At 41.3% G+C, this 22,087-nt stretch overlaps 1 protein-coding gene across 1 annotated transcript in view; it reads left to right on the forward strand.

The window, feature by feature from the left end:
* KLHL17 (kelch like family member 17) overlaps nucleotides 1-22,087 on the forward strand; it is a gene marked incomplete in the record, with an annotated part of 112,462 nt that overhangs the window by 72,875 nt on the left and 17,500 nt on the right. The window contains 5 exon segments of the mRNA XM_073603048.1: nucleotides 7,627-7,840; nucleotides 13,957-14,101; nucleotides 14,193-14,360; nucleotides 18,236-18,324; nucleotides 18,429-18,502. Coding sequence (XP_073459149.1) covers nucleotides 7,627-7,840; nucleotides 13,957-14,101; nucleotides 14,193-14,360; nucleotides 18,236-18,324; nucleotides 18,429-18,502 — 690 coding nt within the window.

The raw sequence follows: 22,087 nt of genomic DNA on the forward strand, positions 1-22,087 counted from the left end.
CCTCTATGCCCATAACTATGCTAAACCAACAGCAGGAAAATCGTATCTTCACTTTCAAATTTGCCATCGTTCCCGTTGGATACAAAACATACCTAAAAGCCAATTCTGCTGCCTCAACACAAATGCACACGCAAACAGGACTATATTACCCATGGCTATTTACTCAAAGAAAAGTCCCTTGATAAGATATCCTGACACCGTTGAGGAAGATGCCCATCTATAGTATCTTGATCTTGCGGAACATACTGACACCACTCCCAGCTACCGACACCAATTCACAACCCGTTTAGATTTACTACTCAATTTCATACCCCATTTAGACAGATGGCACGTATACTGCAAAAACCCTGGTCTATTCTACTGGAGGATCCGCACCTCAAAACCTCCTTGACAGATGAACCTGAAGTCTCATATAGATGAGCCAAAAACCTTAAAACAAAATTGCGTCCAGTAGAATTAAAAATACCGCCAATCAGAACAGCTGCCCAATTACCTTCTTCGTCTTGAAAGGCATGTATCAGTGTTGCAATTTGAGGTGCCTCACATGTCTGGCATGGACAAAAAGATTCCACCCACAAAGACACCACCTATGTTCTTCCAGAATTTTTCACCTGCTTGACAGTTTGTTGTATACTGTCTTAACTGTCCTTGCGGATTATTGTACCTGGGGCACACTATATGTTGATTAAGAAAAAGATTTGGAGAACATCAGAGGCTTGTAGAAGAGGGCTCGGACAAACATAGCGCCCCCTGACATTTTAAAGAGTTCCACAACCAATCATCGGATGGTCCTTTTGTATGGATTTCAGAAGACATGCCCCATACCCTCCCTGTAGCAGAATGCCTTAAACGTCTGTGCGAAAGAGAGACATACTGGATTTATTCCTTGAACACCTTCGCCCCTGGTGGACTAAATGAAGAGCTGGAAATGCATACCGTTTTGTAGCTATACAATATCGAACTTTCTTTTGGTCCACCGTATGTCTGCCTAGTAATTCTGCTTGTTGATTCCCCTATAATGTTCCAAAAAGGGTCCCACCATCTCTCATATAACCTGGTCTCATGCATAGAAATCACCAGTCCACCAAGTATTTTAAGCAGAACCACCATTATGACGTTCATAGTTCACTTTCCTCTAGATTTGTGTTCCCCCCCCCATCTTTTTCCATGGAGGGTCACACCATGCCTCCTGTGACCTGGTTACATATATTTGATATTACAGCCAACTTAACATATTAGGCAATAATTATAATATATACAGCATGTCTGTATCTAGATACATGGATTCAAACAATTAGTCCTAAATTTTATTACTATATAAAGGATATGAAACGTCTACACACCCCTGTTAAAATGTCAGGTTTCTCGGATGTAAAAAAAAAAAAAAAATGAGACAAAGATAAATCATTTCAGAACTTTTTCCACCTTTTTAATGTGACCTTTAAACTGCACAACTCAATTGAAAAACAAACTGAAATAATATTTTTAGGGGGGGGAGTAAAAATATAAAAGCTAAAATAATGTGGTTGCATAAGTGTGTGCACACCTTCTTTTTTTTTAACTGGGGATTTAGCTGTGTTCAGAATTACGCAATCGTATACACCTACCATCATTTAAAGTGCCTCTGATTAATCCCAAATAAATTTCAGCTGTTCTAGTAAGTCTTTCCGGATATTTTCTTAGTCGTATCCTACAGCAAAAGCCATGGTCCGCACAGAGCTTCCAAAACATCAGAGGGATCTCATTGTTAAAAGGTATCAGTCAAGAGAAGGGTACATAAGAATTTCCAAGGCATTGGCTGTACTATTGAACACAGTGAAGACCGTCATCAAGTGGAGATCATATGGCATAACAGTGACATTACCAAGAAAAGACCAGAAGAAAACAGGTCAGAGAGGCTGCCAAGATGTCCACAGCATACATTAAAGGAGCTGGAGGAATATCTTTTAAGTACTGGCTGTGTGGTACATGTGACAACAATCTCCCATATTCTTCATATGTCTGGGCTATTGGGTAGAGTGGCAAGATGGAAAGAAGATGCAAAGAAAAACATCCAAGCCCAGCTACATTTTGCAAAAACACATGTGAAGTCCCCCAAAAGCATGTGGAAAAAATGTATTATGGTTTGATGAAACCATGGTTGAACTTTTTGGCCATAATTCCAAAAGATATGTTTGGTGCAAAAACAACACTGCACATCACCAGAAGAACACCATACCCACAGTGAAGCATGGTGGTGGCAGCATCATGCTTTTGGGGCTGTTTTTCTTCAGCTGGAACAGGGGCCTTAGTCAAGGGTAAAGTAAATTATTAACAGTTCCAAATACCAGTCAATATTGGCACAAAACCTTCAGGCTTCTGCTAGAAAGGTGAACATGAAGAGGAACTTTTCAGCATGACAACAACCCAAAGCATACATCCAAATTAAGAAAGGAATGGCTTCACCAGAAGATTTAAAGTTTTGGAATGGGCCAGCCAGAGTCCAGACCTGAATCTGATTGAAAATCTTAAGAGATTTCAGTTTGTTGTTCAACTGAGTTGTACAGTTTATATGTCACATTAAAGGTGGAAAAAGTTCTGAAATTATTTCTTTGTCTCATTTTTTTACATCACAGAAACCTGACATTTAACAGGGGTGTGTAGACTCGTTATATCCACTGTATAATTCTATTTTATTTATTTATTGATAATAGAAAAAATAATTTCAAGTACTGTATATATTCATGTATAAGTCGACCCGAATATAAGCCGAGGCACCTAATTTTACCACAAAAGAGTGTGAAAACTTATTGACTCGAGTATAAGCCTAGGGTGAGAAATGCGCAGCTACTGTAAGTGGAAAAGAGGATCAACAATGCCCATTTGCAGCCTCATTGTGCCCATTTGCATGCCTCATTGTGCCCATGTGCAGCCATAGGTCCCCCGAACTTCAAACTCAGTAGTTAAGGGTTCCTAGATACCCCCTACCTGCAGCCAAAATTTGGGGTCTCTGGACCCAAAGGGTCCCGAAATGACATTGCTGCAGATGGACACAGTTGACCGATTTTGGGGCCCTGTATCTCGGGGCCATTTGGTGTGCAAACCCAGTGGAACTAACACTACAACATATCCAGCTGGGGTTCCTAGCACCAAGTGGCCCCAAGATACGGGGCCCCAACATCGGTTCATAAAATGTCGAGCACTTTTCTGCAGCAGAGAATGCCATTTTCCGAACCAACTTTGGGGCCCCGTATCTCAGGGCCACTTGGTGCTAGGAACCCCAGCTTTGGATATGTTGGCCCAGAGATACGGGGCCCAAAATTCGATTCGGAAAATGTAATTCTCTGCTGCAGAAAAGTGCTTGACTCGAGTATAAGCCAAGGGGGGCATTTTCAGCACAAAAAAAGTGCTGATAAACTCGGCTTATACTCGAGTATATATGGTACCATGTCTATTTTCTGTATTTCCTGATCATTCCTCTCTCCTCCCTACTGGAATCAATTCGATTTGTAGCACTCTTTCCATTTATATACTTTTCTTATCCATTTTATACAGGACCCTTAAGGTCTGAATACTTTCAATCAATAGTGAGTCACTCTACAACTTGGTATATAGTAGATAATATCAGCTAGTTTACATTGATATTGTAGTCTAGATTATTTATTAGCATTGTGTGTTAGCGCTGTATTGATTACATGCAAGTTGGTGTCTGAGGGTGGGAGTTCCTGGCCTCATCACACATATATACCACACTTAAGATGGCTGCCTCTATGACCTGATGAAGGAGCACGCATGCTCCAAACGCGTGCCGCCTCCCCCTGCATCCCAGAAGCAAGTCTCACCCTGGTCTGCAGCGTCCTCAGCCTCCATGAGCACTATTGGTAGTGCGGGAATCCACCAGCACAGCCGAAAGTCTGCCATTGTTACGGAGACAGAGAGACACCCAGCGGGACTACCCGGGAACTGCAAGAGGGACTTGCATGTGTTTACAAGTGCAATCTCATCCTGTTAGTGCATAACCTTTTAACCATTAAAGTGTTTTAAACTATTACACGTAGAAGCGCTGTTCCTTCTCTTCTTGCCTACAGAAGACATTTTTAGCTCATCAGGAAACAGCTGTTTCTTGGTGATATGAGCCAGTGACTCCAAATCGCCCTGTCCATTATTTTAAACACCTGTTGGACTTTTCCAGATGTACCCAGGAATGCCTTATGTGACTGCTGGGACTCTCCCTTGTGCGCCAAACTTTTATCCTTGTGATCACATGACTGCTGATTGCTTGGTTCTAGGTCTTCACTGAGCAGAAAGGGGTGACTGTCAGCGTGATTCTGATAGCCTGAGCCAATTTGCCGGTAAGGCATCTGGGTGGATCCCAACATTATTGGCAGGATACATCCAGAGGCTAAAGCCTGTTTGCTGAATCTGAGTCACAGGAGAACAGAAATAAGCGCAGTCATGTGACCCAGAAGTTAAGTGTGGCCAAAAAAGCTCTCGCCATACCTCTCTTTTAAGGTTAAGAAAAAGTTTAAATGTTAGTACTACTTTAATTTCTAATGCAACAATGCTGCTATGATTACTGCTTCAATCCTGCAGTTTGATATCAAGAGTGGGAGACATCGAAATGAGGGAAGTGGGAGAAAAGGTCTAATCATTTGTACATTCAACTGTAGAAGCCCTCTGATATCTTCAGCGTTCTCCACCTTAAGGTGTCATTAAACCCAGACTATGAAAAACTCTCATTACATTCTATATAACAGAGTGTTTAAACTCACAAAGCCACTAAAGCATTTGTTTTGTGTACCGTGAAATATAACTGGTTGATCCTGCCTTCAGCTGTCCCTCCCATCTGCTCTATGTCCCCATTACAGGCCTCTACAGAGCATGTTCAGTTTCAGTTCCCTTCTAAGCTCTTAATTTCCTCCTTTTTTTCTTAATTGTGCAGCCCACATGACTATAGAGTCACACATGTGGGTGTATACACAATGATAAATGACACTCCCCTCCCTCCAACATGTCCTATTGGTAAACACTAAGGGGGTGGGATATAGTATGCTGATCGATTACATTCACTAAGAAACTCCCAAAAAGCTTTGTTTTAATGTAAATCAGTATTAAATATATCAAATGTAATTGCTAAAACATGTAAAGTAAAAAAAAGAGCTTGGGATGCAGATGCCGTCTGAACAAAATGAAAGCTAGTGACAGGCATCTTTGACTCCACCCACACCATATTAATGCACGAAAATCCACATTTGATGTTCAATAAAGATTTATAGGGGGCTATAATGCAGTTATTTGATATTTATAATTTATTTGAATTCCTCTTCTGAAACTTTTTTTTTTTAATCATGTAACTAGCACAGCACCAATCAGGGCAGTGCAGACACTGTAGAGAACATGCATTAACAGATGCCCCTCCCAAGGATCTTTTCCTTCAGATGCCAAAGAACAGGGAATGATCATGTGACCACACAACAGCACTGCAGAAATAAGGGACTTGGAGGATTAAAAAAAAAAAAACTACAGTGGCATTATACAGTTGTGCTCATAAGTTTACATACCCTGGCAGAATTTATGATTTTTTGGCCATTTTTCAGAGAATATGAATAACACAAAAACATTTCTTTCACTCATGGTTAGTGTTTGGCTGAAGCCATTTATTATCAATCAACTGTGTTTACTCTTTTTAAATCATAATCACAACATAAACTACCCAAATAACCCTGATCAAAAGTTTACATACCCCAGGTCTTAATACCTTGTATTGCCCCCTATCTTCTCAGATGGTAAAGCTGCCCATTCTTGGCAAAAAGCCTCCAGTTCCTGTAAATTCTTGGGCTGTCTTGCATGAACTGCATGTTTGAGATCTCCCCAGAGTGGCTTGATGCTATTGAGGTCAGGAGACTGAGATGGCCACTCCAGAATCTCCACTGTATTCTGCTGTAGCCAATGACAGGTCGACTTGGCCTTTGTTTTGGATCATTGTCATGTTGGAATGTCCAAGTATGTCCCATGCACAGCTTCCTGGCTGATAATTGCAAATGTTCCTCCAGTATTTTTTGTTAACATACTGCATTCACCTTTTCAATTTTGACCAAATTTCCTGTGCCTTTGTAGTTCTCACATCCCCAAAACATGAGCAATTCACCTCCGTGTTTCACAGTAGGAATGGTGTACCTTTCATCATAGGCTTTGTTTACTCCTTTCCAAATGTAGCGTTTATGGTTGTGGCCAAACAGCTCAATTTTGGTCTCATCGCTCTAAATGACTTTGTGCCAGAAGGTTTGAGGCTTGTCTCTGTGCTGCTTGGCGTATTGTAAGCAGGATACTTTGTGGCATTTGCGTAGTAATGGCTTTCTGCTGGCAACTCGACCATGCAGCCCATCTTTCTTCAAGTGACTCCTTATTGTGCGTCTTGAAACAGCCACACCTCATGTTTTCAGGGAGTCCTGTATTTCACCTGAAGTTATTTGTTGGTTTTTCTTTGCATCCCGTACAATATTTCCTGGCAGTTGTGTCTTAAATTTTAGTTGGTCTACCTGACCGTGGTTTGGTTTCAGCAGAACCCCTCATTTTCCACTTCTTGATTAGAGTTTGAACACTGCTGATTGATATTCTCAATTCCTTGGATATCTTTTTATATCCTTTCCTGTTTTTTATACAGTTCAACTACCTTTTCCCACAGATCCTTTGACAATTCTTTTGCTTTCCACATGACCCAGAATCCAGAAACGTTGGTGCAGCACTGGACGAAAGATGCAATGGTCTGTCAAGGGTCCAGAATACTCATTGACCTTTTACACACACACACTAATTACAAGCAAACAGATCACAGGTGAGGATGGTTACCTTTAATAGCCATTCAAACCACTTTGTGTCAACTTGTGTGCATGTTATCAGGTCAAAATCACCAGGGTATGTAAACTTTTGATTAGCGTCATTTCGGTAGCTTATGTTGTCGTTATGATATAAAAAGAGTAAACACAGTTTATTGAAAATAAATGGCTTCAGCCAAACGCTAACCATGAGAGCCCTTTCACACTGAGGCGCTTTACAGGCGCTACAGCGCTAAAAATAGCACCTGCATAGCGCTTGAAAGGAGCCTCTCCTGTCTCTCCAGTGTGAAAGCCCAAGGGCTCACCTAGCGGTGTGCTTGCAGGACGGTAAAAAAAGTCCTGCAAGCCGCATCTTTGCAGCGCTGTAAGTGCGGTGTATACACCGCTCCTACAGCACCCCTGCCCATTGAAAACAATAGGGCATTGGCGTTTTGTGGGCGGTTATGATCCTTTTTCGGGCGCTAGCAGGGGCCAAATAGCGCCACTAAAATGACGGTAAAGTGAAGCTAAAAATAGCGCCGCTTTAACGCCCCCGCCCGGCCCAGTGTGAAAGGGCTCTGAGTGAAAAATGTTTTTGTGTTATCATTCATATCCTCTGAAAAATGGCCAAGAAATCATAAATTCTGCCAGGGTATGTAAACTTATGAGCACAACTGTATATATGATTTAAGTGAATAAATTATGGCAATTAACACTTTGTTTGGCATCACTGTAATATAAATTCTACACTGCCTTTAGGTAGAAGATATATAATTTCTCTTGTTTCCGTGAACATGATTATACTTTTTTTTCTTTTACTTTTTCCTGGTAGCTAATGAAGTGTGTGCGGCTTCCATTGCTGAGCAGGGATTTCCTAATGAGCAGTGTTGACACAGAGCTCCTAGTTCGCCATCACTCAGAATGTAAAGACTTGTTGATTGAGGCCCTAAAGTACCACCTGATGCCAGAACAGCGAGGGGTCCTGAGTAATAGCCGGACAAGGCCACGGCGCTGCGAAGGGGCCAGCACTGTGCTCTTTGCAGTAGGTAAGGATGATAAAGCAACTTGCTTTTCTTCCGTGGAGTTGAGAACATTTTTGCAGAGTTTTTATTGTTTTTCCATAATTTACAAGTTCTGTGAAATAACATGAAACCAATGCTATAGGAAACATTCGAAACAGAGCCACCGCTAAATTTATATACCTTATACAAAGGGTGTCAAACTCAATTTCATTGTGGGCCGCATCAGCATTGTGGATGCTTTTTAAAGGGCCGGTTGTACCTGTAAGACTAGATGTCTAGAGCATCCCACTCCCCCTTACATCAGATGTCAAGACTCCACCACCCTTCCTTAAATCACAGTGCACCCCCCCCCCCCTTACTTTGTGCTGTTTTCAGGAAGAGCTGGTGGAAGCTGGTAAGCATAAAGTGCAAGGTCAGGGGGAGAACCAGAGGAGGGCTGGAGTCAGCGCTGAATGATGAGACTAGGGGCGGCAGAGATGAGGGGGTGCTGCGGCTGCACAGAGAGATGCAGGATCTGTAGGAGGAGTTCTGTCCTCCTCTCTGCTATCAATTGCAGAGACTGGGAATGGTGGGGAGACGGAGATTAGCCTCTCCATAGCTGTATGGAAAAGCTCAAGATCTGGCAGAGGAGTTCTGTCCTCCTCTCTGTTGACTGCTGAGACAAGGTGGGGGCAGAAAAGATGGGGTTGCTGCAGGAGAGCTGTGAGGGCCACATGAAATTGACCTGGAGGGCCAGGTGTTTGACACGTTTTACACAATGAAACAGACCTTTTGAGCTAGAAGTGTCATCTACAGTGTGGGGAAAAAAGTATTTGATCCCCTGCTGATTTTGTATGTTTGCCCACTGACAAAGAAATGATCAGTCTATAATTTTAATGGTAGGTTTACTTTAACCGCTTCAGCCCTGAAAAATGTACCCCTTTCCTGACCAGAGCACTTTTTGCGATACGGCACTGTGTAGCTTTAACTGACAATTGCGTGGTCGTGCGACATTGCACCCAAACAAAATTGATATCCTTTTTTTCCCCACAAACAGAGCTTTCTTTTGGTGGTTTTTGATCACCTCTGCGGTTTTTATTTTTTGCACTATAAACAAAAAAGGAGTGACAATTTAAAAAAAAAAACAATATTTTTTACTTTTTGCTATAATAAATATCCCCAAAAAATATATAAAAAAAATAAATTTTTTCCTCAGTTTAGGCCAATATGTATTCTTCTACATATTTTTGGTAAAAAGAAAATCGCAGTAAGTGTATATTGATTAGTTTGTGCAAAAGATATAGTGTCTACAAAATAGGGGATAGATTTATGGCATTTTTATTATAAATTTTTTATTATTAATAATGGCGGCGATCTGCGATTTTTATCACGACTGCGACATTATGGCGGACACATCCAACACTTTTGACACTATTTGGGATCATTGTCATTTATACAGCGATCATTGCTATAAAAAGGCACTGATTACTGTGTAAATGACACTGGCAGGGAAGGGGTTAAACACTAGGGGGCGATCAAGGGGTTAAGTGTGTCCTAGGGAGTGATTCTAACTGTGGGAGGGATGGCTACCACTCACATGACAGCGATCACTGCTCCCGATGACAGGGAGCAGTAGATCCCTGTCATGTCACTAGGCAGAACAGGGAAATGCCTTGTTTACATTGGCACCTCTCTGTTCTGCCGCTCCTTGACACGATCGCCAGGAGACAGGCGGACATCGACCTCCATACACCGTATATCGGTGTATGGCGGTCGGCAAGTGGTTAACAGTGAAAGACAGAATAACAATGAAAAAATCCAGAAAAACGCAATTCAAAAAAGTTATAAATTGATTTGCATTTTAATGAGTGAAATAAGTATTTCACCCCTTTGCAAAACATGACTTGGTACTTGGTGGCAAAACTCTTGTTGGCAATCACAGAGGTCAGGCGTTGTTTGTAATTGGCCACCAGGTTTGCACAAATCTCAGGAGGGATTTTGTCCCACTTCTCTCTTCAAATGGGGCGGTGCGCCTTCTCTTCAAATACTTCAAATGGGGCGGTGTGCCTCTCGTTCTGCGGTCCCATCATATGACGGCGTCCCAAAAAAGCCGCTCTCTCGCACCCGCGAGGCAGCGTGATGATCGCAGCCGTGCCCTGTTGCTAGGACACGGCGCAACCCCAATCTCTGTAAAGAGCCCAGTCCACGGCTCTTTAACCATGTGATCTGCTGTGTCCAGTTATAACCGGTCACATATAAACGCCGGTAATCAGTGCTCCTCACCTCACACTGACAGTGTGTGGTGAGGAGAGCCGATCAGCGGCAATTCCAAGCAGGGGGACATCAAGGCATGTAATCAGGGCACTGATCATCAGTGCCCTGATTACAATATAGCGCCAACAGTTTCACCAATTGGTGTCAATCAGTGCTCACAAGTGCCACCAATCAGTGCCCATTAGTGATTCCAGTCAGTGCTGGCCATCAATGCCCATCAGTGTCACCTATCAGTGCCCATAAGTGCAGCTTATCAGTGCCACGTAATCAGTGCCCATAAGTGCCGCCTCATCAGTGCACACCAATTCAGCCCATCAGTACCGCCTCATCAGCGTAGATCAGTGAAGGAGAAAAATTACTTCGTTTCTGTTAGTAAATTTTGCTAATTTTAACTAAGTAAAAAAAATTTTTTTTTCAAAATTTTGGATCTTTTTTTTTTTAAATAAAAAACCCAGCAGTGATTAAATATCACCAAAAGAAAGCTCTATTTGTGTAAAGAAAATTATAAAAATTTAATCTGGGTACAGTGTAGCATGACTAATTATCATTCAAAGTGCGACAGCTCTGAAAGCTGAAAAATGCCATGGACAGGAAGGGGGTGTAAGTGCCCTGTAGGCAAGTGGTTAAGGTCTGGAGACTGGCTCGGCCACTCCAGGACCTTTTTAATGTGCTTCTTTTCGAGCCACTCCTTTATTGCCTTGGCTATGTGTTTTGGGTTATTTTCATGCTGGAATACCCAACCACGACCCATTTTCAATGCCTTGGCTGAGGGAAGGAGGTTCTCACCAAAGATTTGATACATGGCCCCGTCCATCGTCCCTTTTGATGCGGTGAAGTTGTCCTGTCCCCTTAGTGGAAAGACACCCCCAAAGCATAATGTTTCCACCTCCATGTTTGACAGTGGGGATGATGTTCTTGGGGTCATAGGCAGCATTCCTCCTCCTCCTCCAAACACGGCAAGTTGAGATGATGCCAAAGAGCTTGATTTTGGACTCCTCTGCCAAAACACTTTCACCAAGTTCTCCTCTGAATCATTCAGATGTTCATTGGCAAACTTCAGATGCGCCTGTACCTGTGCTTTCTTGAGCAGGGCGACCTTGTGGGTGCTGCAGGATTTCAGTCCTTCACGGCGTAGTGTGTTACCAATTGTTTTTCTTGGTGACTATGGTCCCAGCTGCCTTGAGATCATTGACAAGATTCTCCCATGTAGTTCTGGGCTGATTACTCACCGTTCTCATGATCATTGAAACTTCACGAAGTGAGATCTTGCATGGAGCCCAACACCGAGAGAGATTGACAGTTATTTTGTGTTTCTTCCATTTGCAAATAATCGCACCAACTGTTGTCACCCTCTCACCAAGCTGCTTGGCGATGGCCTTGTAACCTATTCCAGCCTTGTGTAGGTCTATAATCTTGTCTCGGACATCCTTGAACAGTTCTTTGCTCTTGGCCATGGTGGAGAGATTAGAATCTGATTCTTCTGTGGACAGGTGTCTTTTATACAGATAACAAGCTGAGATTAGGAGCTGTGTGCAAACAGGAAAATCCGGACAGCCGCACTCCAGGAGTTTATAATCCAAATTGCTTTATTATAAAATCAGGAACATGTCATACAGGACATCATTGACAGGGTGTACAGGCAATCAGCTAACGCGTTTCGCACTATGCCAAGTGCTTACTCATAGCTTGAGCTACGAGTAAGCACTTGGCATAGTGCGAAATGCGTTAGCTGATTGCCTTTGCACCCTGTCAATGATGTCCTGTATGACATGTTCCTGATTTTATAATAAAGCAATTTGGATTATAAACTCCTGGAGTGCGGCTGTCCGGATTTTCCTGTTTGCACACAGCTTCAACTAGCATTAGCCAGCACCTGGGGCTCCTTGTCTCTGGAGAGCAACTTCCATTTAATACCTGGGCAGTTTCACCCTTGTGCGAGGATAACATTCGCAAGCTGAGATTAGGAGCACTGCCTTTAAGAGTGCTCCTAATCTCAAATCGTTACTTGTATAGAAGACACCTGGGAGCCAGAAATCTTGCTGATTGATAGGAGATCGAATACTTATTTCACTCATTAAAATGCAAATCAAATAACTTTTTTGAAATGTGTTTTTCTTGATATTTTTGTTGTTATTCTGTCTCGCACTGTTAAAATAAACCTACTATTAAAATTGTAGACTGATCATTTCTTTGTCAGTGGGCAAAGTACAAAATCAGCAGGGGATTAAATACTTTTTTCCTTCACTGTACTTGAGAAGCACATCTTGTTGATTTGTCATACCTTTTTGGTCAATGCAACCAAAATGCAATTGTCCTTCCCAATGCTATACATTGTGAAGAACAAATCAGCCATGTATACATGGGCATTGGAAGCAGTGACACACTGATCAGTTTTTTATATCCTTTTGGTGTTTAAAAAGCGAACATAGATGCATGGAAAATGTATCCCGTGGTGCATTTTTGATGCGTTTGAGTCACTAGTCCAGGCTGGGAGTCAGGAATTCAGAAAACGCACCAAAAACGCAATGGAAACACTAAAAAGTGCTGTAAAAAAACACATATGACTTTTTTTCCTGCGTTTCGTTTTTTTCTTTTGTTTTTTGGCCTTTTTTTTTTCTTTTTTTTAGCAGGGCAGTGTGAACGGGCCCTAAATGCTGCCCTGCCTGGCTTTCAAATGCTATTTTAATAAGAGGGAAGAATGCCAAGAGCTTTAAAAACCAATAGGTCTACAGCGTCTGGCATAAGCCAGACATTAGAGCACTTGGTGGTTACTAATCCTTTCGACTCAGAACATCCCTCTCCCTGAGACGAGGAAACATTCATGAACATCAAAATTCATGCTCCGTGCCCTCATTTTTAATACCTTTATGAACCAAGCTTTAAAATAAAGCCAATCGGAGTAAAAACAATTTACCTCATTAATTGGAGAAATATTCACCATGCAGTATCAAGATTAAATTTGTTTGCCAAAGTAATGGTGGCCATACCTGCTTCAATAAATGAACAATTTATTTTTACGATTGATCTCTTCACGCAGAAATAATGGATTAAAAGTAAACAACATATTTGATCGATATGCCACACAGGAAAGTAGATTTTGATCGATAGTTAAAATACGATCGTAACTTATGATCCTAAGTTACTGATCGCTGTTTCCTTTGTGTAATCTCATAACCAGAAAGATTGCAATACCATTGTATTCATGAACAAAGTGTCTCGATGCTGTGGACTGGTGCAAACCAGTCAATAAAGTTCTGCCCTGGCCAATCAGTTCAGGTTGATCGAATCCAATCAAAATTGAGTCTAAATCAAGCGGAAGAAAGGATTATTTGATTGTTTGCAGATTCAATTGGAGGAGGGTCTTTTCACTATGAGGATGTTCAGCAACATAAATGAGTTAAAAGTTTGCATGGAAACAAAATTAGATTAGAAATGTAAAATGTTTTATCTATTGTATACTGGTGTTTATTTAGGAAAAAAAAAAGTTAATTTAAGAACTTTTGTTGTTGTTATTAGATAAAATGTTTAACCCTATTAATTATACTTCATGGTACATTATTTAAAGGACAAATATTGCAAACAGAATTTCAGTTCTGATAACCTGATATGACTGCTTTTGGGCTCAGACATCTGTCCCTAATTGCAGCTATCTGCTGTATGTGCGAATAGCAGCGGCCGCTTTCAGACCACCATTGGTTTAAATGGGTTGAACGCAGCTGATCGCATTAACCGGTCATTCCAGAAGCAACATTCTGCCAATTCTTGCTGCAGGAATTTGCTGCCCACAGCTACCTGGCCATGTGAAAAGGGCTTAAAAAAAAAAACTATGCTGTCTACAAATAGAAAACATCTTTCTATCGCACAGGTCTGTATCTGTTGCTTTGCAGGTGGCGGGAGCCTGTTTGCCATACATGGTGACTGTGAAGCCTACGATACCCGTACTGACCGCTGGCACATGGTGGCATCAATGTCTACAAGAAGGGCCAGAGTGGGAGTTGCAGCTATTGGGAACAAACTGTATGCAGTAGGAGGGTAAGAATGGCAGACACTGATAGCAGCAGATGTAGGAAATGTTGATTTCCTATAAAATTAACTTATATTCATGCAATTTTTCATGCAATAGATATGATGGAACATCTGATCTTGCTACTGTAGAGTCCTACGACCCTGTAACAAACACTTGGCAGCCAGAAGTCTCCATGGGAACCCGTCGTAGTTGTCTCGGAGTGGCTGTACTTCATGGTCTACTGTATGCTGCAGGTGGCTATGATGGTGCTTCTTGCCTAAACAGGTATTGTGATCTTGGTAAAGTAAACCTAACCTGAAATTCGGGCACTTTATTGTACCTTCAAGTACCTATGATACTGTCGCCTTTTAACATAAAAAAACTGCCTATGCAGATAAGGGGCTTCTGTAGATAAAAACAAAGTGTGCAGCTTTGACCAAAGTTGCATAATGTCTTTGTTATATGTGTAGGCCATTTATGTACCTTCATGAAGCCTGAAAACTTCTAGGATGTTGCTAAGAGAAACCTAGTGTTACTGCTCATCCTCTCCATCACAGGAGCAAGCTGTCAAAAGCGGAGCTACTGCATCAGAGGAGAAAGAGAGCATGTGAAGGGGTTTCAATTGGAGAATGAGCTCACTCCTGTGATGATTAAGATGAGCAGTAACACTAGGCTTCTCTTAGCAACGTCCTTAGCAATGTCCTAGAAGATTTCCAGTCAGGCTTCATGAGGTATGTAAATGGCCTACACCTGTAGTAAAGAGGAATATTCATCTTTAGTCAAAGCTTTTTATCTACTAACATAACTTATCTGCATAGGCAGCTTTTGAGTAAAGGTGAATTATGCCTTTAAAACCCTCCTTTTCCTGAAGCCCATGCTGTACTTAAAGCGGAACTAATCCCATCAATTTAACAATATCAAAAAAGTTACATTCCAGAATGTAAACTGTCACATTGGTTGTTCTCTCAACCAAGCTGTCAAACCATCAAATGGCTGGTGTCATACCTAATCACATGTGCAGCATCATGGCAGTTGAAGATAGAGGCCAAGATGGCAGCTTCCTTGGCTAAAAACGATAGGAGGGTTTAGTTCTTCTTTAAAGTGGAAATAAACCCTCCTATCATTTTCAGCCAAGGAAACTGCCATCTTGGCCTCTATTTAATCTTAAACTGCTATGATGCTGCACATGTGACCAGTTATGACACCAGCCATTAGATGGTTTGACATTTTGATTGGGAGCACAACCAATGTGCATGTGTCGGAAATGTAACTGTTTTTTGAAACTTTTAAATCTATGGGTTTACTTCCGGTTTAAGACCTCTCCAATGTCTTTTTGGGATTACACCTTGAACCTTGCTGGCACGAGCTACTATCCCTTGTCATTAAACTGTCAAATTCTAGAGCCTCTGCTGCCCACTAAGGACCTTACATTTGACAGTTAATTATTATTGGGCAGTGTTTACTGCCAGTAAATTGGGGGGGGATTAAAGCAGAACTAAACCCATCAATTTTTAAAGCGGAACTTTACTCGTTTTGAATCCAGCGATGCGCTGTCCCCAGAACTCACAGTTGGCCGCTGACATCTTCACGCAGGAGTTCCAGCAGATTCGGCATTACTATACAGGGGTGAACAGGCAGGTAAGTACCTTTAATGCAGAAAAGGCAAAGCATGTCTCTTCTGCATTAAAAATCCTGCCTATCCACCCATTTTAATTTTGAAACCTAAAGTTCCAGTTTAATGGTTTCCCAAAATATTTACATTCAAGGCATGACATGAATGATAGCTGTCACAGTTCCTTGTGCTCTCAACCAAAATGTCAAGCCATGAAATAGCTGGTATCATAATTGATCACATGTGCAGCACCATGACAACCTGAAGATCATACAGAGGCTAAGATGGCGGCTTCCTTGGTTGTAAAGTATAGGAGGGTTTAGTTCATGTTTAATGTTGCCTTGGTGAGACTTCAAGGCCCCATGAACTTCCTGGGCCTGGGATTCAAGGGGCTGTACAGAGATTGATATGAAGACCAAAGGTCCTTTTTTGTCCATTGCAGCACACTCCATCAGAAGTCTATTGAAAATGAATAGGCTACAGTGCACTTCAATGCACAAAAATGTAGTGACTGCTGCATTTTTTTGCAGTGCAATGCATCAAACTTGTGTGTTGGGTAAGGGGTAAATTGGAGCAATTGGGGTAAATTTTAAAAAATGGCACCGTTGCACACAAATGCTTGTATTGTATGTTATGGCAATGTGGCTTTGTGAACAAGCCTGGACCCTAGTAATTCTTGGCCCAACAAACTTTCTGAGGCTTGCTTGTTACATTATGCACTTTTAGGCCATATCAGATGCCATTTAATATGTAAATCCCAACCATAGCCTATTTTCATTGGTCACATTTCCTAAATGATTAGAAAACATCTGTTACATCTGAGAAGAACAAAAACCTTATTCCATTAGATCCCTGGTGCCAAACCAGCAGCCCCTCTTGTGTGGCCCTTAGGACCCCTGCAGACACTATAATCTGTGCTTCCCTATTGCCCTGATATAGCAATGATTTCTAGCAGTCTCATGTAATATGTTTCCAGTCAATAACTGTCTTCTGAAGCATGTCCCTGGTCTCCAACAACTACTACAGCATGTTCAGAGTCTCCGACAGCAGTATGTTTTCAGTCTCTAACCATCTCGTGTATCTTGTCTGCAATCTCTGACCAGCTTTTGTATCCTGTCTGCTGTTTTTTTTTTCTTGGATTAGGTAATATTTATTAGAGTTTTTTTAAGAGTTTACAAGACAAAAATCTACAGCATTGTAGAACAACTAAAATAGCAGTGATATGTATACCAGCAGATATGCATAGCAGCATTACAAAAAGATATCTTAACACCCAAATGGCACATTATACATCAACTGGGATAAGAGTGCATTATACAGTGGACACAGTGGGAGTTATTTACTAAAGGCAAATCCACTTTACACTACAAGTGCACTTGGAAGTGCAGTCACCGTAGATCTGAGGGGGATATGTAAGGAAAATTAAAAAAACAGCATTTTAGCTTGCACATGATTGGATGATAAAATCAGCAGAGCTTCACATCATTTCAGATCATCCCCTCAGATCTACAGCGACTGCACTTCCAAGTCCACTTTCAAGTGCACTTGTAGTGCAGAGTGGATTTGCCTTTAGTAAATCAACCCCAATATTTCTATGAATGGCCTGGGAGGGAGGCCCCTGAGAAGTGGAGAAGAGGAACAGTATGGCACATGCTATAAATAACGACATACAATTGCAGAGATAGGTGTTGTATAGAGCTACATAATACCACTAACTAATATAGGAGAGGGATGGCTGGGGGGCTGACAGGGTATGTCCACAGTTTTTGACCATATATTGTATCATGTCCACAGTCTCTGGCCATCTTTTGTACCATGTCCACAGTCTCTGATCATCTCTGGTATCATGTCCACAGTCTCTGACCATATATTGTATCATGTCTGCAGTCTCTAACCATATATTGTATCATGTCCAGTCTCTGTCCATCTCTTGTATCATGTCTGCAGTCTCTGGCCATCTCTTGTATCATGTCTGCAGTCTCTGACCATCTCTTGTATCATGTCCACAGTCTCTGGCCATCTCTTGTATCATGTCCACAGTCTCTGGCCATCTCTTGTATCATGTCCACAGTCTCTGGCCATCTCTTATATCATGCTATTAGTTGACTATATCCTGTTGTATGCTGTCTCTGACACTCATATTTTATTTATTTTATGTTTAGCCCTTTGATGATGTCAGGGGCTGCACTTGTGGTCCCCTATATCAAGTTGACCACCAATGCATTCGATAGATCATCAGAATCCTTTACATCTGACATGCTGGACCAGGCATGAAGTAACTGCTTTTTTTAGCTGCCTGCTCGGCATGCTGATCCAGGGTTTCAGTATTTTGAATTAGGCAAAAGCATGTAGCAAGTGAATACAAAAGCTCTCATACATTTTTTAGAATCAGGAAGCTGTGGTGTCAGCATAGAAGCCAAGGGAACTAACATGTTGAGAAGGAGGTTAGCAGTGATAGCCTCTATAGTTGTCTCTTGACAGGTTTTCTTTTAATGTTTTACTTTGATATCTAAATTGACAGAAAACTGACATTCTGCTTTCGTTACAGTGCTGAACGGTATGACCCTCTCACAGGAACATGGACATCCATAGCTGCCATGAGCACTAGACGAAGATATGTCAGAGTGGCAACACTAGGTCAGCCTTGTTTCTTTACCATGCATACTCATTTTGCAGATTGAAGACAGAAGTCTCTGTATGGTACTTAAACCAACCAATGTAAAGTTTTATAATCTTTCTAGATGGTAATCTTTATGCTGTTGGTGGCTACGACAGTTCCTCTCACTTGGCCACAGTAGAAAAATATGAACCACAGGTAAGGATCTTCTGTAATATGTATGAGGATGCTTTCATCGTACTGTACATCATTAAGAAAATATAGGCTCCCCCCAAACCAATCTCCTTTAGATTCCAACAACTATGTACTGCAAGGGCCCAAAAGATTGGATATAAATGAAAAGGAATGCTTTAGTACATATAAAGAAGATTATACAGTCAGATTGTGTGTGTGTGTGTGTGTGTGTGTGTGTGTGTGTGTGTGTGTGTGTGTGTGTGTGTGTTGACCAGTATGCATACTTTGATTAACTCCACTAACCCCATATTCTTCAACCAGTGACAGACTGATAGCCTGTGATTGCAAAATGAATTAAAGTGCACAAAATCATATGCCATCAGGGGGTGTCCTGCAGATTACACTGGGTGAACCTCGCTCTCCCTGTGTAATCATCAGAGTTGGACAGAGCTCCTGATACAGAACAGATGGAAAATCTGCATTCTCTCATTGTTACCTCCAGGACTGAGCTGCAGAGTACAGGAGCCAGTGACCGGTTGCCTCTTCTGCCTCCATCGCTTGTGTGTAAGGCTTCGTTCAAACTAGTGTGACTTGTCTACTTTGATGCAACTTGAGTGCCAGAGAGTGTAAAATTGCATCAAAGTCGCACTCAAAATCAAGCAACTTTGTAGTCACACTAGTGTGAACGGAGCCTAAAAGTCTCTCAGACTGCCACTGTGGGTAAACTCCATAACTGGGTTTAGGTGAAATGGTTATTTGATTATCAGGTAGAGCGGTAATAATAGGCTGGAAGTTCTTTCAACTTCTTTCAGTAGCTACTGTAATGAATGCAAGCGTTACGGTCCTTATTTTGACAGCTGCGTTTTTCCTATTCACCACTCATAAGGCCTATCGGCATTTGTTTGGATAACTGGTCAAGCCACAAACCAAGGGATTTAACTGGTGACATGACCAGTGCAGTGTTTTCCTGTTGGAATCCAGTGCATGCTGTTCATATTGCCTCCAGCAGGGAGAGACCTTTCCTACTTTATGGGGTCCAGTTTAATAGCCGCAGCCTATTCTTGTGTTTTTTGTTTTTTTTACTTTCTGATGTCTTTGCTGACAGTATTGTATTTTGGACCTTGAAGAAGGGGGTGCATTCCGAATGTTTGGATATTAGTGCAAAAAAAAAAAAAAAAAAAGATCAAAATAATGCAAATGACAAGAAGGAAAAAACTATGACGTTTTAATTCTCACTTTTTTACCAGTTTTCTTGGCCTTTTATTATTTTCTTAATTAAAATCAAAATTTACATTCTAGTAGACAGTATGGGGGTTATTTACGAAAGGCAAATCCACATTGCACTGCAAGTGCACATGAAAGTGCAGTCGCTTTAAATCTAAGGGGTAGATCTGAAATGAGTGGAAGCTCTGCTGATTTTATCATCCAATCATATGCAAGCTAAAATGCTGTTTTTTTATCTTCCTTGTATGTCCCCCTCGGATCTACAGCGACTGCACTTCCAATTGCACTTGCAGTGCAAAGTGGATTTGCCTTTAGTAAATAACCCCCTATAACAGTACTAAACCAACGATCAATCAGCAGTGTATCAATCAGTGATTACATATGGTATGTACACGCACAGCCTTATTTTTCACCAATATGTTTAAGTAGAATAAGTTTTAACAATATAGGCTTTTTTAACATCACATTTGTTAAAATGTGGTATTTGATGTTTATTTAAAAAATATGCTTAATATATTATAGCTAGTGTTGATGTGGCATGCTTTTCTGATGCATTGGGTATTTTGCTCGAATCTGATGGTGACTACAGGCAGCCTTTACCAGGATAGGACTCTTATTTATGTTTGATATATTTTTCCAATCACTGTTTGCCCCATCATTGGACCAGTGGCTGAGGTTCCTTCTACTAGTGCTTAATGTCTCATTCACATTATGCTTGCATAAAAACTCATGAAAAAGGGACAAATTTGCTGTTCATATGGTGTGCATTGACGTCAGATTTTATGCGCCTTTGCATCCGTTTTTTTGCATTTTGACAACAGTTAACGTGTGTTTTCTTTCATATTTTTTTACCATAAATCCATAGGTACTTTCATTTCACAAAATGCAGACATGCTGTAGATTTTCACCCAGCTCTGCACTGCACACGATCAGCCTTTTAGTGTGAACAAGGCACATAGAAAAGAATGGTTTTCTGTGTGCCCTTGCGCACCCAGCTTTTACTAGTGCAGCAAAACACATGTCTCTGCAAATAGTGTGAACAAGCCCTAATTGAGAATTGCACCCAAAATGCATACAGGGGGCAGCCTACCTACCCAGATTTTCTGCTTTTTAAACAGTCCTTATTGTAGTGCGTGCAGGCCTCCTTATTGCTGGAAAACCTTTGTTTACCAGGATCATGGTGTTTTGCTTGTCTTTCAATGTATATGTTTGATGGTGTGATGTTCAGGGATATTCCTGATTCCATCCACCTACAGAAATGAGAATGGAAGTCTTCAAATTATATATGTTATCATTCCATGGGTACATCATGCTGTTGATGTCTTCCGGCACTTTTCTTTAATTTCAGAGTCCTCCCTCCACAATGCTTCTGGACCTCCCAACTGCCACTCCACTCCTGGCCCACTCCAGAAAATTCCTTCTGTGATTCTTCAGTCCCACTTAGCAGACTCTGTGGGATTAAAGATATACAGTAGGAAGATAGGATGGGAACAACTACCCCCTCTCCCTGCTGCGTGGAAGGCACCCTGCAATGCTGTAGTGCCTCTGGGTATTGGATACACATTACACACTACCCCTGCCTTCCTACAATGCAGTTCTCAGTACCAATCGATATACCTGAGTGCTATCACTTGGTGGACATGTCTAGCTTAGTGCATTTGCCTACCATAGTTTGGGTTAGCATTTGCACAGGATATTTGCAGGGCCTACAGCAAGCATCAGGGCAGTTACTGTTTGTAATTATTTTTTTTAAATATCAATTCCGGTTAATTTTTTGGAATGAACAAGCATGCCATGCTGCTCAGCTTTGTTTGCCTGTTCAGTGGTATACAGAAAACCAAAAATACCAGAAGCCATTGGGGGCTTGGTTGATGATGGCTAACATTGCACTTTTTATCTTTTAATTATCAAGAGGGAATTTGATGAATGTACAGGTATAGTTAAAAAAAAAAAAAAACATTTTAGACCAATGTTGTGGCTATATTTAAAAAGGGATCAAAGTCTTTATAACAACTAACTGTAGACCTGTTAGTTTAACTTCTATAGTTGGAAAGATACTGGAGAGTTTAAAAGACCACATAGATGAGTGCTTGCTGGAAAAAATATTAGGTTCATGAAAGACAAAAGTTGTCAAACAAAAATGATTTATTTTTATGAGGTAAGTAAAACCTTGGACAAAGGGGTGGCTGTGGACGTGGTATACCTGGATTTTGCAAAAGCGTTTGATACAGTTCCCCACACACGGCTAATGTGTAAGGTAAAGTCTACAGGCTTGGAAAGATCAGTGTGTAAATGGATAGAAAACTGGCTAAAAGACAAAATTCAGAGAGAAGTGGTTAATGATTCTCACTCTGAATGGTCTAAGGTTATCAGTGGTGTACACCA

This window comes from Aquarana catesbeiana, linkage group LG10 (assembly GCF_042186555.1).
Source record: "Aquarana catesbeiana isolate 2022-GZ linkage group LG10, ASM4218655v1, whole genome shotgun sequence".
In the NCBI taxonomy this organism is placed as follows: domain Eukaryota; kingdom Metazoa; phylum Chordata; class Amphibia; order Anura; family Ranidae; genus Aquarana; species Aquarana catesbeiana.